Below are 14,348 nucleotides of genomic sequence, written 5' to 3' on the forward strand. Positions count from 1 at the left end.
GGCGGCTTGAAGATCTCAGTGATTGAGATCTACACTATCTGAAAGACTGAACTCAATAAGCCGAAAGGACTCTTCTGCAATATGGCTGATTCCATATTACCCAGCCATACAATGGCGTCGGCGTCAAAGCTTCATATTGACATTTCAATCACTCCCAATCTTTCATCGCCTGAACGTCTGCCATTGCCTCCACCAGAAGTAAACAAACTAGTTCAGGATGTGATTAGAGATCAAGTCATCGCTCAGCCTGAAGCTCAGGCTATTGTCTCGGCGACTGTGAATCTCACATACAAAGAACTAGACGAAAGTTCTACACGGCTGGCTATTCAGATTGCATCTTCTGGAGCCAGCTTGGGTTCTATTGTGCCAATTATCTATGAGAAGGTAAGACATTCTTCAATCTCTGTGCCACCTCTCTCTCGTTCAACTCGAGATGATATTCATGTTGTAGCCCTCGAGGGAGAACGGAAAGGATTTCAAAGGGAAAATAATGGCTAACCTGTTTCACATAGTCTGCCATTACCATCGTTGCTATGTTGGCAGTTTTAAAGGCAGGGTGTGCTTTCACTGCGCTAGACGCATCTCACCCAACACAGAGACTGTTGGAGATTATTGAAGACACCGATGCTCCCATTCTGCTGGTGTCTGCTGAACAGGCTCTGCGATTCAATGGTCTTGCTGGAGTTCCAACCTTGGAACTATCCACTGACATCTTCTCTGGTGAGAGCACCGCTGCCGAGTCACCCGCATCTCTGTCTGATGTCTCGCCGCATCATCTGATGTACACCATCTTTACCTCGGGCAGTACAGGCCGTCCAAAGGGTGTCATGATAGAACATGGCGCCTGGCTAACGAGCGCTCTCGCATATGGCGCTGACCAAGAGCTCAACTCCAGCTCGAGAGTCTTGCAGTTTGCGTCGTATGCTTTTGACATGTCTTTGATGGAGATATTTACGACTCTCATCTTTGGCGGCTGCATCTGCGTGCCGGATGAGGAAGATCGTTATGGAAGAATACAGGAGTTTGTCAATCAGACAGGCGTCAACACCTTGATGTTGACGCCTTCCTACGCCAAACTGTTGGACCCCGCTACAATGCCTGCTGTGAAGATGCTTATCACCGGTGGCGAGGCTGCCCCAAGTGATTTACTTGAGCTGTGGAATCCGCATATGAAAGTCTATATCGCCTACGGCCCGACGGAGGCCTCTATACAATCTGCTGGTGCCAAGCTCGAAATTGGAACTACCACGGTCCCATCGGGGCTCATAGGGCGCCCAACGGGCTGCAATCTGTGGGTTGTCAAAGAGGATAACCACAATGAGTTGATCCACAGGGGTGAGATCGGGGAGCTGGTCATTGAAGGAAATACTCTTGCACGAGGCTACTTGAGTGACGAGGCCAAGACCGCTGCCTCATTTGTCAACATGTCCATCGGTATAGATACCCGGCGTGTGTTTAAAACGGGCGATTTGGTTCGCCAGACCGAGGGCGGAGATATCATCTTTGTTGGCCGCAAGGACACGCAGATTAAGGTGCAGGGCCAACGCTTCGAGCTTGCTGAGATTGAAGCAAGGTTGGCTCGGACTCTGCCCCCGGGATCCAAATCTTGTGTTGACAAAGTTGTGAATCCCAATTTCCATAATGGAGGTTCCATTGTGGCCTTCCTCAGCGACTCGGTAAAAGTGTCGGGCAACGAGGAGCCGGAGATCAACTGGAATCAAGTTGAGACAACCTTGGAAAGCTCCCTCACGATTATGGAGAATCTGGGAACAATACTCCCGAAGCCAATGATTCCATCACTATACGTGCCGGTCTCTTTTATCCCTCTAACCACTTCTCACAAGACAAATCGCGCTGCATTGCGAGAGTTAATCACGTCTCTGGGCCCCATTGAGATACAAAAACTCCGAAAGCCAGATACGCCCAAAGGCGAAACCAGAGCCCTGTCTGCTGAGGAGTCAACATTGCGAGAGTTGTGGGCTTTTGCTCTAAACCTGGACCCGGAGACTATTCGACCAGATGATCACTTCATTCAACTTGGAGGCGATTCAGTGACTAGCATCAAGCTGATCGCTGCAGCACGCAGTCGAGGGATCACACTCACATCTGCCACTGTCCTCTCAAACCCGGTCCTGTCCGACCAAGCTCGACTCGCATTCAGCTCCGACGCTGGAGAGAGTGACGAGAATATCCCACCGTTTGGGTTGCTAGAGGGCCGTTCGCACGAGCTCCGTGCAGCAGCAGCCGCCATCTGTAAGCTTCCAATTGGGGAAATAGAAGATGTCCTGCCCATGACACTCAGCCAGATGCGGTGGTACGGAAAGACTTTGGTGAAGCCAGACGCATGGATTGACCAATACCACTTTCAACTCCCCAGCGACGTGGACCTTGTACGATTTAGTTCGGCCGTCGGTTCCATCGTAGAAGCCACCGATCTCTTGCGGGCAAGAGTTCTTGTCACAGGAGACAAGAAGCTTTTTCAGGCCATCATCAAATTCCATCCAGTTCAAGTCATCGATGCTAGTGATACCTTGGAAGACTACTTGAGCCGGGATCTCGAAACTCCCATGGGTCTTGGTGCACCATTGACACGTTTCGCTGTACTTCATCAAGCCAACTCAACTAAAGTGTTTGTCTGGACAATCCACCATGCCGTCTACGACGGTTACTCTCTACCGATGCTGCTCCAAACCATTCAGGATTTCTACCAGGGCCTTAAGCCAGCCCCGTTTACTCCATTCAACCGCTACCTCAAGGGTCCTGAAGAGAAGGATCTGGTTGAGGGAGAGGCATTTTGGAAAACTTATCTACTGCAGGCTTCTTGGACCAAATATCCCGTCTTGCCACATCCAGAGGAAAAGTCCCCACCACAGATGGGCAGACTCTTGCGGACCATCAGTATCGTCAGCTCTGAAAGTGCACAATCTGTCACCATGGCAAACGTGATCCGTGTTGCGTATGCTGCAACGCTCTCACACCACTCGGCAGAACGCCCCAGCTCTGTGCTTTTCCTAGAATCTCTTGGTGGTCGGAACTCAAGCCTCAAGGGCATCGATCGTGTCGCTGGGCCGACCCTGCTCACCATCCCGACGAGGTTGGAGCTACCAGGTGTCAAATCATGCAACGATATTGTACATGAGGCGCAGACATCACTTGTGGAGAGAATGAAGTTTGAGAGTTTCCCCTTGCCTCGCCTCCTGCCACTTGCACCAGCTCTGGAGCTGCGTAACGTCCTCATGATAGAGAATGAAGCGTTTCTAATCAACGGAGATGGCAATGGTCTATTCGGCCGTGGAAAAGAAGAGTTGAAGTTGGAGGAGACGGAGGGCTTGCCAATGATATTCCGATGTACTATTCTTCAAAGCCAGTTGGATATCGATATAAGATACGACAGTACCATCATTCCCCAAGGGGAGGCGGAGGGTTTCTTGGGAACTTTTGCGAGAATTTTTGAAGAGTTATGGCATGGCGATGGGGCCAGACCTTTTGATGTCTTTGGTTCATCCTGATCTATAGGACAGCAAGTGGAGAGCAAGTGGACAGCTCGTAAGAGATGAGATTCAGATTCTCATCAGATGCTTGTTTGGATGCTAGTTATTCGGTTTGGATGCTAGCTATTCGCGCATTACACCGAAGACAGCTTACATACATGTATGTAGTTAGTTGACAATATGGAAGTACGTCGAGCAAGTATCGCAAGTTCCCAGATAGTACAAGCAACTAAACCAAATACCATGAATCGCCTTCATGTTACATCAAAAAATATGTAATTCAAGTCTAATGGTTTCCTCAAATTTGACTCTTGGCTACTCTGTCAAGCAGCAATTTGACTATATCCCTTGCCTTCTGTTGTTGTAAAGCATTGCCCAGGTGTAAGGTGCCAATTATCGCCAGCTTCAATATTAGCTCCTCGGTCAAGACGCATCTGCACCTATTTCACCTTCCACTATCCTCTACATCTAGAACTTTTAACAATACCTAAGCGCAGTCACAGCTACAATTTTTTTTTTGATAGTTGAATGTGGGCTCATCTACATTTCGAACACTCGACATGCTCATTTTCTCAATCTCCACACAGCTCTAGGGTAGGCTTATTATGTAATTTTCGGAACCAACGATTTGTATCCGAGGTCTCGCAACTTTCCCACCACCATAACCCGAACCTCTGTTCCGACTTTTCGCGAACCTCGACTTGTTCTCCTCTCTCGTCCTCCGTATGGCGGGAGGTCGCAAGTCCAAGGCCGCAGCTCCGGCTCGTCCCCAAAACACGCTCGTCATCGACAATGGCGCCTGGACGCTCAAGGCCGGCCTCGTCTGCGGCGGCTCGATTCCCGAGCCTCGCGTGATCCCCAACTGCATCGCGCGCGACCGCTCCAGGAAGATTTACGTGGGCGCCGAGCTCGAAAAGTGCCGCGATTTCAGCGAGATCCAGTTCCGGCGGCCCGTGGAAAAGGGCTACCTGGTCAACTGGGAGGCGCAGAAGGAGATTTGGGACCAGGAGCTGTTTGGCGACAAGGCAGAGCTGAAATGCGATCCCGGCGAGACGAGGCTGATGCTCACGGAGCAGCCGAACACGCTGCCCGTGCTGCAGGCCAACTGCGACCAGATTGTCTTTGAGGAATACGGCTTCTCGAGCTACTACAGAGGGATTGGTGCGTCTATTCAAAAGAAGCAGAGTGACGGCTACTAACATGTGCGCTTCTCCTCCCCCCAGGATCATCATTCAATGCCTATCACGACCTGCAGAGCCTGTTCCGCACGCCAAAAGACGCCCTCACAGCCGCAAACACGCCAGCCGAAATCATGCTGGTCGTCGACTCCGGCTTCTCCCACACAACCATCACCCCTCTCCTCGGCGGGCGACCCCTCCACTCGGCCATCCGGAGAATCGACATTGGCGGCAAGTTTCTGACAAACTACATGGCCCGCCTCATCTCCCTGCGCCACTTCGACATGCGCAACGATCTGTACATTGTCAACGAGATGAAGGAGGCGTCGTGCTACGTCTCCGCCGACTTCAAGGCCGACCTGGAGCGCACGTGGAAAGGAACCAGGGGAGAGAAGCGCCAGGATTACCTGTCCGGGGCCGGCATCGTCAAGGATTACGTCCTGCCGGACTTCCACACCCGGCACAAGGGCATCCTCCGCGAATACGATCCGGCGCAGCACACGAAATCCAAAAAGCTCGCCGCCATGGGCGAATCGGAGGAAGACGTCTTGACGCTCCGAAACGAACGCTTCGCCGTCCCTGAGCTCATCTTCCGCCCGTCAGACGTGGGCATGCGGCAGCCCGGCCTTGCAGATGCCATCCAGCAGTCTCTCCACGAGCTCCCCATCGGCCTCTGGCCGGGGCTTCTCGCCAACATTGTCGTGGTGGGCGGCAGCTCCTTGTTCGACGGCTTCATCCAGCGCTTGCAAAAGGAGCTGGTGCAGCTTGTGCCCGACGATTGCATAGTTCGCGTCGCTCGCCCTGCCGACCCCATCACCAACACCTGGTACGGAGCAGCCAACATGGCGAACCACCCGAACATCGACAAAGTAGCCGTCACGAAACAGGAGTACGAGGAGCATGGCAGCGCATGGATAGCCCGCAGATTCTCGACAGGTCTCTTGACATCCTGAACAAGGGCGAGAGAGCCCAGCCTTGGCTTGGGTGCCGCAGTGTCTCTGATGCCTGGCGTTTATACTTGACAACAGAAAGCTACATGTGAGATGCGTGGGATGGACATGCACGACTTGTTCCCATGATTAGACAAGTGCGGCGGCTGTGTGAGTGCCAAGAGAACATCTTGTCTCGTCACAAAACACGCCAAGCATTCCAATTCACACCCAAGCCAGGATAGAATATTGTTGCAATGCGCCAGAAACGCTTCCCGCCAAGTTTTTATCCTCACCTACCAGCGAGCTTCCGATCGAAACGATTATGTGGGAATTTTCGCCAAGAACATATGCCAGTTCTGTCTCGGCGAACAAGTCAAATCACGATACTGCCAAGCTAGACGGTCAAGTTATACAGGGGCGAGTTTCCCTTGCAGTCTCTCAGGCAGCAGAACGAACATGAGCGCTATTGCCAGAAGAAGAGGAGATGGGATGTGCAAGCAAGAGGAGCAGTCACTTGGTTCGATTTCAAAAGGCTAGGCTAAAGTGCACCCAAAGAACAAAGCCCATCATCATCATACCAAGTCCCACCCAGCCGACATTTCCCATCAAATCGCTATTATGCGGAGCAATCAGACATGTCCATTGAACCTTAATCATAAAGAACAAATGATATGATGCGTTCATGGTTCCGTGCTTTTTCGGCGGGTTTCGGCGTCTCGGCATTCACTCTAGTTGACTGTATGCATGGCGCTGTTATCGGGAGGTCATGGTGCCGGACTATGTATGCGGGTGAATGTGGCTTGTAAAGATGAAAGGAAGAGTCGCTCATTATGATCCATACGCCGTCATAAGTTGGGAGTCATGTGCCCAAAAGGTTAGAGGGGAGGTTCCATTGATATCATGGCATTAAGAAAGAAAAATCCGGAGGAGAGAGGAGAAGATCGGCTCATGTTGACCAAAGACGGCCCAGGCCTCGACCCCGGGACACACACCCTGAATGACTGGTTAGCGCTTTCACACTTTATAGCCGGGTTATATCAGGTTCGAGAGGGGGGTGAGCTTTACAATCGCACTGTTGCTTGTTGCGTTAGCAATCCGTGTCTTCACTTGTCAATCTGGTGTGGGAACTTACATGGTCCATCGAACATCCCTCATTATGAGTCGTGCAGTATCCAGCGCAGCACTTTTTGCACACCCTCTGGGTAATGTTAATGCAATCATCGCACTGCGGTTTTTTCTACATTAGTTTTCTCTCTAATATAGAAAGCATAGCATGATCACGGAGAGAAGCAGGGGGTAATGTAATGCTCACATTGTTGCCGCATTCCCAGCAGCTCCTCGACACTCGTGGCTACGCAGTCAACCATTAGCGGGACATTTCTCAAGGTGAAACATTGCGTTTGTGATGATGATGATGCCTCCATCTCCTCTGCAGCTGCAGCTGTAACGCCAAGGGGGACTGGGGTTGGGGCAAACGCTGCGTACAAATTCGAGAGGTCTGTCTTCGAGACTGGCCTGAATCGGCTGGTCTACTCCATCCCCGGCTCGTTATGTCGCAGGATTTAGAATTCCACTACGATTCCCCTTCCAGGATTGAGTATACATGAATGACAGAGACCACTTCGTACCTTTTTCATGCCCGGAGTTGCGAAATCGAATTCCTCAAAATCATTGACCGCATCGTCGCCGTCAACAATGGTGACCTGTGTCTCAAAATGGCCCCCGAAACTCTGGCCTGGAAGCACATAGCATGATTCGCACCACCATTTGTCGCAATTAGTGCAATATCGCTCGCGGATACAGTCCATACATCTGGGCACAAAAGAGCTATATGGCTCTCTGGGGTTGACCGCCGCCCTAAGGGCCGAGGAAAAGAGAGGCAGCGGTGCCAGCAGCGGTAAGTTGGCGACTGCGCCACTGTTCGGACGTGTGAGGCCTTCGGGAGCGTCGTGGCAGCTCTCACAGCCAAGGAGAGCATGTGTAGCCACAGCGGGAGCGCTATCAAGATCCGATCCGCCCTTGTAAGCCGGTGAGTTGCGGTGTCGTGGCCCATGGCAGAGAACGGCATCGAAGGCTATGAGGCCCTGACAGGCGAGCATGCAGTTGGCCCACTCCTGGCTGACAGATCGAGGCAGGATGCGGCCCTTCTTGTTCCACCAAGAATCGCCTTGGTTCTGCAGCGAGGATGCCAGAGCCACCTTGCTCTTTTGGTTCCACTCTGCACTAACAGACGCTCCGGGTGAATCGGGTTGCTGTGCAGCAGCCAACACGTCCCTGGGGCCGAGGACGTAGAGCGCCTTGAGACTGGGAGAGCCAGCTCGCCGGGTTGGGCGACAAGCATACTGAAGTGTTTGGCGAAGCTTGCCGTGGTTCAGGTTCTTGACGTCACGAATGGACAAGACGCGAACGTTGAAGCTGGCATCATTGATAATTTCATGGCAGAGCTCCGACGTCACGGAGAGCCCGTCAAGAACCAGCGTCTGAACATTCTGTAGGATGTTCTGTCGCCGAAGGGTTGAGAAGATGCCCCTCAACGGGCCGGAGTAGAAGCTGTGGGAAAAAAGTGAGCTTAGCATCGCATGACATGACATGATGCAGGGAACCGTCATGCACTCACTCATCCTCGGAGAGGTTCTCATCTAGCTGAACATTGCGCCAGACCTCGCCTCCATGATCGATCTTGTCAATCTCAAACTGGACTGCCTTGATGTGAGATAAATCAAGATGGCGGAACACTCCTGGGGTCTCTCGGATGAGGGCTCGGAAAGCTCGGCTTGTAGCAGAGAGGCTCAATACACTCGATACGGGCAAATAGGGGATAATGTGTCTCAAGATGAGAGAATTGTGAATGGTGTCATAGAGGGTAGTGGCTAATTCCTCCGTCTCCGATGTCGCCAGTAGTTGGAGCTCTTCGCGCGTTGGGTCGTCGACGGTAGCTAAGCTCATGTCAGGCTACCTGGACCTTGAAAACGAGAAACTTCGCGGGCGATGGGGATTCGTCGCAGGCGAGGTAAAGCCGTGAGCTTGCGGCCAGGTGAAGCCAGCACGAAGAAAGATGAAGGAAGATGTGATGGTATGATATGCAGATGCTAGGTGGGGAAGGAATTGGAGAAGCTCCCGTGTAGCTAAGTTTATGGTCTAGGGTGAAAGAGAAAGTGGCTGAAAAGCTTAGAGTCTTGTGAAAGTAATGAGAGACTGGCGCTCAACGCTCTTCTCACCAAGCAGATAAAAATCAGGATGGATGGAGAGTGGGAATAACGTGGGAGTTGAGAGTTTGACAGACGGGAGGCCAGTGATATATGCACTTGGTGGTTACCCAGAACGGATGCCCTACCTAATCCGTGGACACAAGTACAAAGCACCTCCTCACCTCGATTAGGCCGCTTGTACTCGTACACGGCGGGCACACGTGCTATACGTTGGTACAACCTTGTTTATAAGCAGTGAGACAATCTCAGATTACACGGCAGAAATGCTCTGATGAGGCACAGCTGCCGCCAGTCAGACTGGGCGGTCTGGTCCTTACTCGTGCATGGAGCGAGACGTGGCCGAAGCCTTGAACCGCCTGTTGAGAGAGACGCAATAACTACTGCCACATGGAGTATAGACTTTCTCGGCGTCTGGGCCATGGCTAGCTTGGCTAAGACAGGGCAATCTTGGACTAAGACCACACCTTCACCTTATCAGGCCATGGGTGGCCAATCCCAACGCACGGGAGATTGGGGGGCGCCGTACAGCCAGATGGGGGGCCTTGTCCCAACGGCAGCTTGTAGGTGAGTTCCGTGGTGGTATTTCAGCAGCGCCAGCGGCGGCTGCGTCGACCGAACTGGCCCAGGCGCGGGGCGAGGTGAGCCTAAGAGGAGAAGCGCCGAAGGACCGAAGCAACCTCCATCTGATGAAATAACAGAGGAGTTGGTCAATTCCTGCGGATATGGATCATCGGCTGAGATGGAGGGACTGTGTGTGGCGAATGGGCGGCCAAGACGTAATGCGTTTATGTAGCACTCTCGGTAGGTATGTAACGTCCCTAGAGATTCGTCATCTTTGGGAGCTCCCACCATGCGCGAGGTGGCATAATCTGGCTGGATCTTGGGAGACGAATCAGAGAAGGCAACGATTCACACTCTCAAGCTTCGACCAGAACAGCTCTCACCACCCAACCGCCGTTACCCCACAAAATCCCAAATGGCCCCCCCCTTGTCCATGGAAGAAGACCAAGACAATCAAGAACAGCATGAGCCCTTGTACTGTATCGTATGCTTCGGCCAGAGACTTGCAGTGTGGTGTGCGGGGTGCCTTCAGAGGAACAAAGCAAAAGCACTGTTGACAGGTCCCATGTGTTTGGACAACTGGAAAACTGCAATCGTGGTTCCTTTGAATGGCATTCGCTTTGCTGGCTGGCTGGCTATTATCCGCGTGCCATGACAGACTCCGCCCACGAGCTTGTCCAGCCCCCTCTTTGCTGCCACTTTGGTTTCATCTCAAGGGTCTGCATGCACCGGAACGGCGGAGCTCTGCCGTCCAGCATCCGAACTGATGAGCAAGATCTCTCGGCGTGGGGGAGAGTTTTGGTCGCACGGCGGCAGCTTCGTTTTGCGGGGCAGCTTGGCTGGCACCTTGAACATGCAGAAGCTTCTCCTCAACTCATTGCTGTTAGTAAGCAACGACGAGACTCGACGGCACCTCGAGCTGCAACTATTTCGAGTGCGTCTGTAGTACTGAACTGACATTTGAAAGGCCATGATGCTTGACGGGTTGTATTGCCATTGTGAATGACCGGTCATGGAGAAGTCACAGAAATTCACGTGTACAATCACGTGAATATGCACGTGCGCTTACCTGATACTGCACAACACCAAAGCGCCGTGCTTCGTACTCCGTAGAATTGCACGGAATGCTGACTTATCGCAATTGCCCCTCTAGGCGTTTCTGCCGCGTCTTCCAGCTGTCGCCTTCGCAATGGCGTAGGTAATCCAGACATCTATTGTTAATCCTTGATATTGCGGCAACTGAGAAATGGAAGTTATTTGTATTTGTATTGATCAACCTCCGTGCAACTGTGGCTTTCTGGCTGCGTCCTTCTCCCCGGAAACTCTCCATCATCTTCTCCTACCGGTATAACAAAGAGCTGTGTTTAGGCGTAGCATAAGATCAACCCAGCATGGACGAGCCCATCTCTCTTCGGTGGTCAGACTCGTTCGCCATACTCCCCCCCTCCGATCCAATCTGCAGCAAGCTTCCGGGGGACAAGATTATCCTCCCTCCTTCTGCCCTCCAGAAACTGCTCTCGGCTTCGTCTTCCCAAGCAGCAACGGCATCCGCCAATGGCAGCAACGGTTACTTCGGCTCCAGCTATCTGAGCAACCAGTCGTACGGACAAGAGACGCAGCAGCTTCCAAATCCTCTTATTTTCCGTCTTGTCAACCCGAAGAACCACAATGTGGTGTATGCCGGCATCAGAGAGTTTTCTGCGCCAGAGGGGACCATCGGGCTGAGTTCACTACTCCTCGAGGCTTTGGCCATCGGCTCCGATGATTTCGTGCCAACGACCCCCGATGTCATAGATATCGAGGACCCTGAGAACTTGGAGAGCAAAAATGCTGCCCCAGAGAGCAGCCGGATAACGGTACATGCTGCAGAGCTTCACAAAGGAACCTATGTACGGCTGCGACCCCTCGAAGCCGGGTATGATCCCGACGACTGGAAACCATTGTTGGAACGTCAGCTTCGCCAAAACTTTACAACGTTGACAAAGAACACGGTCATTCCCGTTTCAGGCTCGCAAGGAGAAAATTTCAAGCTATTGGTGGATAAGTTTGCGCCGGATGGTGACGGCATCTGCGTCATCGATACGGATTTGGAGGTTGACATTGAAGCTCTGAACGAAGAGCAAGCTCGAGAGACAATGCGCCAGATCATTGCAAAAGGGCAATCGGGCACTTCTTCTGGTAGTTCTCAGGGCGGTGAGTTGAGCATCTGGAAAGACACGGAAGGGCAAGTAGTGCCTGGTCAGTATGTCGATTATACGCTTCCATCATGGGATCGATCACAGGATCTGGCCATCTCTCTAAGTGGAATCTCCGATGCGGATAGTTTGGATTTATTCATCACGCCGAAATCGCGCCAGCAGAGGGCGCTGCCACGAGACTCAGCTCATGTCTTTGGGGATTTCTCACCGGCTCAGCATGGCATCAAGTCCATCACGATTTCACCAACCAATGTCGAGCTTGAAGATGCCGAGAGCCTCCTGATATCAATTCACGCTTACCAGGGTGCTGGCTCTGGTACGGCTCCGACCAACACACCCCCCTACACTTACACTATTCGAGCGAAGACGGCTTCTCTGAAGGAAAAATCTGCCGATGAATCCATGGGGCTCGACCACGCGGAACATTCCGCAGATGAGGAACAATGTTCCAACTGCTTGCAATGGGTTCCAAAGCGGACCATGGTCCTTCACCAAAATTTCTGTCTGAGGAACAACATTCTCTGCCCTATTTGCAAGTCGGTCTTCAAAAAAGGCTCGCCCGAATATGACGCCCACTGGCACTGCAGCCACGACGAGGCTCATGGGGATTCGACCTTTGGCAAAGCCAAACACGACCATGTATTTCACACTGACCGCAATTGTCCGGCTTGTGAATTCTCAACCAATTCACTCTCAGACCTAGCACGCCACCGCACAAGCGTTTGCCCCGGCAAAATTATCCTTTGCCGATTTTGCCATCTTGAAGTTCCTCAAGAAGGCGATCCCTTCAACCCGTCACCTGAGGTTGTCCTCTCGGGAATGACAGCTCACGAGCTGGCAGATGGGGCCCGTACTACGGAGTGCCACCTGTGTGACAAAATAATTCGTCTCCGAGACATGGAAACCCACCTAAAGCACCACGAACTCGACAAGGTGAGCCGATCCAAGCCCTCGGTATGCCGGAATGTCAACTGCGGACGAACACTGTACGGTGTTGGGTCGAAGGGGCAGATCGGCACGGCGGGCTCTCAAGTCAGAGCCCCAGGCAATGACATTGGCCTCTGCTCCTTATGTTATGGGCCCTTGTACGTTAGCATGCATGACCCTGATGGCAAAGCTCTACGACGAAGAATCGAGAGAAGATATCTCAGTCAACTGATGGCAGGATGCGGGAAATCACACTGCGCAAATGAGTGGTGCAAGACCGGACGATCAAACACTGGCCTCGAAGCCAAGGGATCGTCCGCCGCAGCGGCACTTCCTCTCGTTAAGCCGTTTCTTCCAGGAGCACTTGACGCCTCGCAACCATGCTACTTTTGCGTTGACGAAGCAAGCCAGACGGGCCGCAAACTGGTAGAGATGGTGGCGGCCGAAAAGGCTTGGGAGCTTGAGTGGTGTGTTGCCGCCGCTGAATACGAAAAGGCCAATCTAGATAAGACGAGAGACTGGCTGCAGGCATGGGCGCCTAGAAAGTAGACGGGTGATGGAATCATGGCATAGATTAGATGGTTGAGAGCTGCTGTATCATATATTGCATGGCATTGCGTTGGTCAAAGATACCCCGGACATTGTTGCCCTACATACACAAAGAATCGACCAAGTTAGCTTAGCATATAGACTCGCCTTGGAATTTACAATAATCATTTCATTGTTTCGCCCTTGCAGACCAGCATGAATCTAGAGCTAGTTTCAATTTCGTTGCTGCCGGCTAAATGGCTCCAACAGCGGGATCGGAGCCAAGCAGCACACTTCACATGTGTTTTGATGACGTTGATTCGCCGGAGTGCCGATCAATGATCTCATAATGAGGCCAACCCCAAGCAAAAAAAAAAAAATTGTTGTGCAGCACCGGGCCGTCTTTTGCAATGCCCACGGACGACACCCATAGGCCCTCGAAGAGGCAAAAGCAGAAGCAACAGAGGAAGAAGATGACACTGGCAGAATACGAGTAATGGGAGGATTGCTGGCTAACGATCTGGAGTTTGGACGGATTTGGAAGCAAAGACAAAAGTCCGGTTCCGAGGTTGCTGTGGAGGAGGTTAGTACTTTGTACGGGCGTTGAGAACCTCGGAAAATCAGGTACCGAGTGCAGACGAACAAAAGTCGGCTGCACTGCCATTCGAGCACAGCTTGGGGTATTGGGCAGCTTTACGGAACAAAGGACGCACGGCTGCATTCTAATCAATCTCGAGGTAAGCAATAAGCAGCCCAACGATTATGTTATCAAGCCCATCATCCCAGATCCGGGAAATGAAGCAAGCAAACAAACAAACAAACGGCGCTTGATTCTAGGCCTGCGTGCTGCTTTTAGTACGGCTACGGGCTCTTAGCAGGGCACATGTCCTGGGCTTAGCACCTACGCGTACGAGTGGACTTGAGTCCGGCTGTCCCGAAAGTACCTGACGGCAGCGAGATACTTTTGCACGCTGACCGGGTAATTGGGATGGCCGCTGGGAGAATCCAGTAGGAAGTACTAAGACCAGCTGCGGTGAGCATGGGAGAGGCGCAATCAGACCGCATCGTATCTGATGGAAGCAATGCGTATAGAAGGCCGTGATCAATCCAAGATGGGCTAGAGCCAGTTTAACGGCCTCCAGATTTGCTTTGTATGTAGACGTTGGTTGAGGCTGAAGGGATTGAATCTGGGACTGAATCCAATTCAATGGATTGCCCGTGGATTGGATGCTGCGTACCTAGTATCCAGCACTGCAGCCCGCTGTAGCCCAGCTACCAACAAGCGGCCACGGAATACATGTACGCTCTGGAACGCTGTGGCGGC

At 52.2% G+C, this 14,348-nt stretch overlaps 3 protein-coding genes across 3 annotated transcripts; all 3 read left to right on the forward strand.

Annotated features, from left to right (window-relative positions):
* Positions 1-111: 111 nt before the first annotated feature.
* Triagg1_6863 (uncharacterized protein) lies at positions 112-3,509 on the forward strand (the record flags this gene model as incomplete). The annotated part of the gene is made up of 2 exons (XM_062901534.1): positions 112-384; positions 513-3,509. 2 exons carry the CDS (start codon positions 112-114, stop codon positions 3,507-3,509), a joined length of 3,270 nt encoding a protein of 1,089 aa, XP_062754191.1.
* A 707-nt stretch (positions 3,510-4,216) lies between these two features.
* On the forward strand, positions 4,217-5,622 carry Triagg1_6864 (uncharacterized protein; the record flags this gene model as incomplete). Its single annotated transcript, XM_062901535.1, has 2 exons — positions 4,217-4,652; positions 4,715-5,622. 2 exons carry the CDS (start codon positions 4,217-4,219, stop codon positions 5,620-5,622), a joined length of 1,344 nt encoding a protein of 447 aa, XP_062754192.1.
* A 5,140-nt stretch (positions 5,623-10,762) lies between these two features.
* Triagg1_6865 (uncharacterized protein) lies at positions 10,763-13,045 on the forward strand (the record flags this gene model as incomplete). The annotated part of the gene is made up of 1 exon (XM_062901536.1): positions 10,763-13,045. The coding sequence occupies one exon, from the start codon at positions 10,763-10,765 to the stop codon at positions 13,043-13,045; it is 2,283 nt and encodes a 760-aa protein (XP_062754193.1).
* Between the last annotated feature and the right edge of the window lie 1,303 nt (positions 13,046-14,348).

The sequence above is a fragment of the Trichoderma aggressivum genome, assembly GCF_033847375.1.
Source record: "Trichoderma aggressivum f. europaeum strain CBS 100526 chromosome Unknown scaffold_028, whole genome shotgun sequence".
NCBI classification, from domain to species: Eukaryota; Fungi; Ascomycota; class Sordariomycetes; order Hypocreales; family Hypocreaceae; genus Trichoderma; species Trichoderma aggressivum.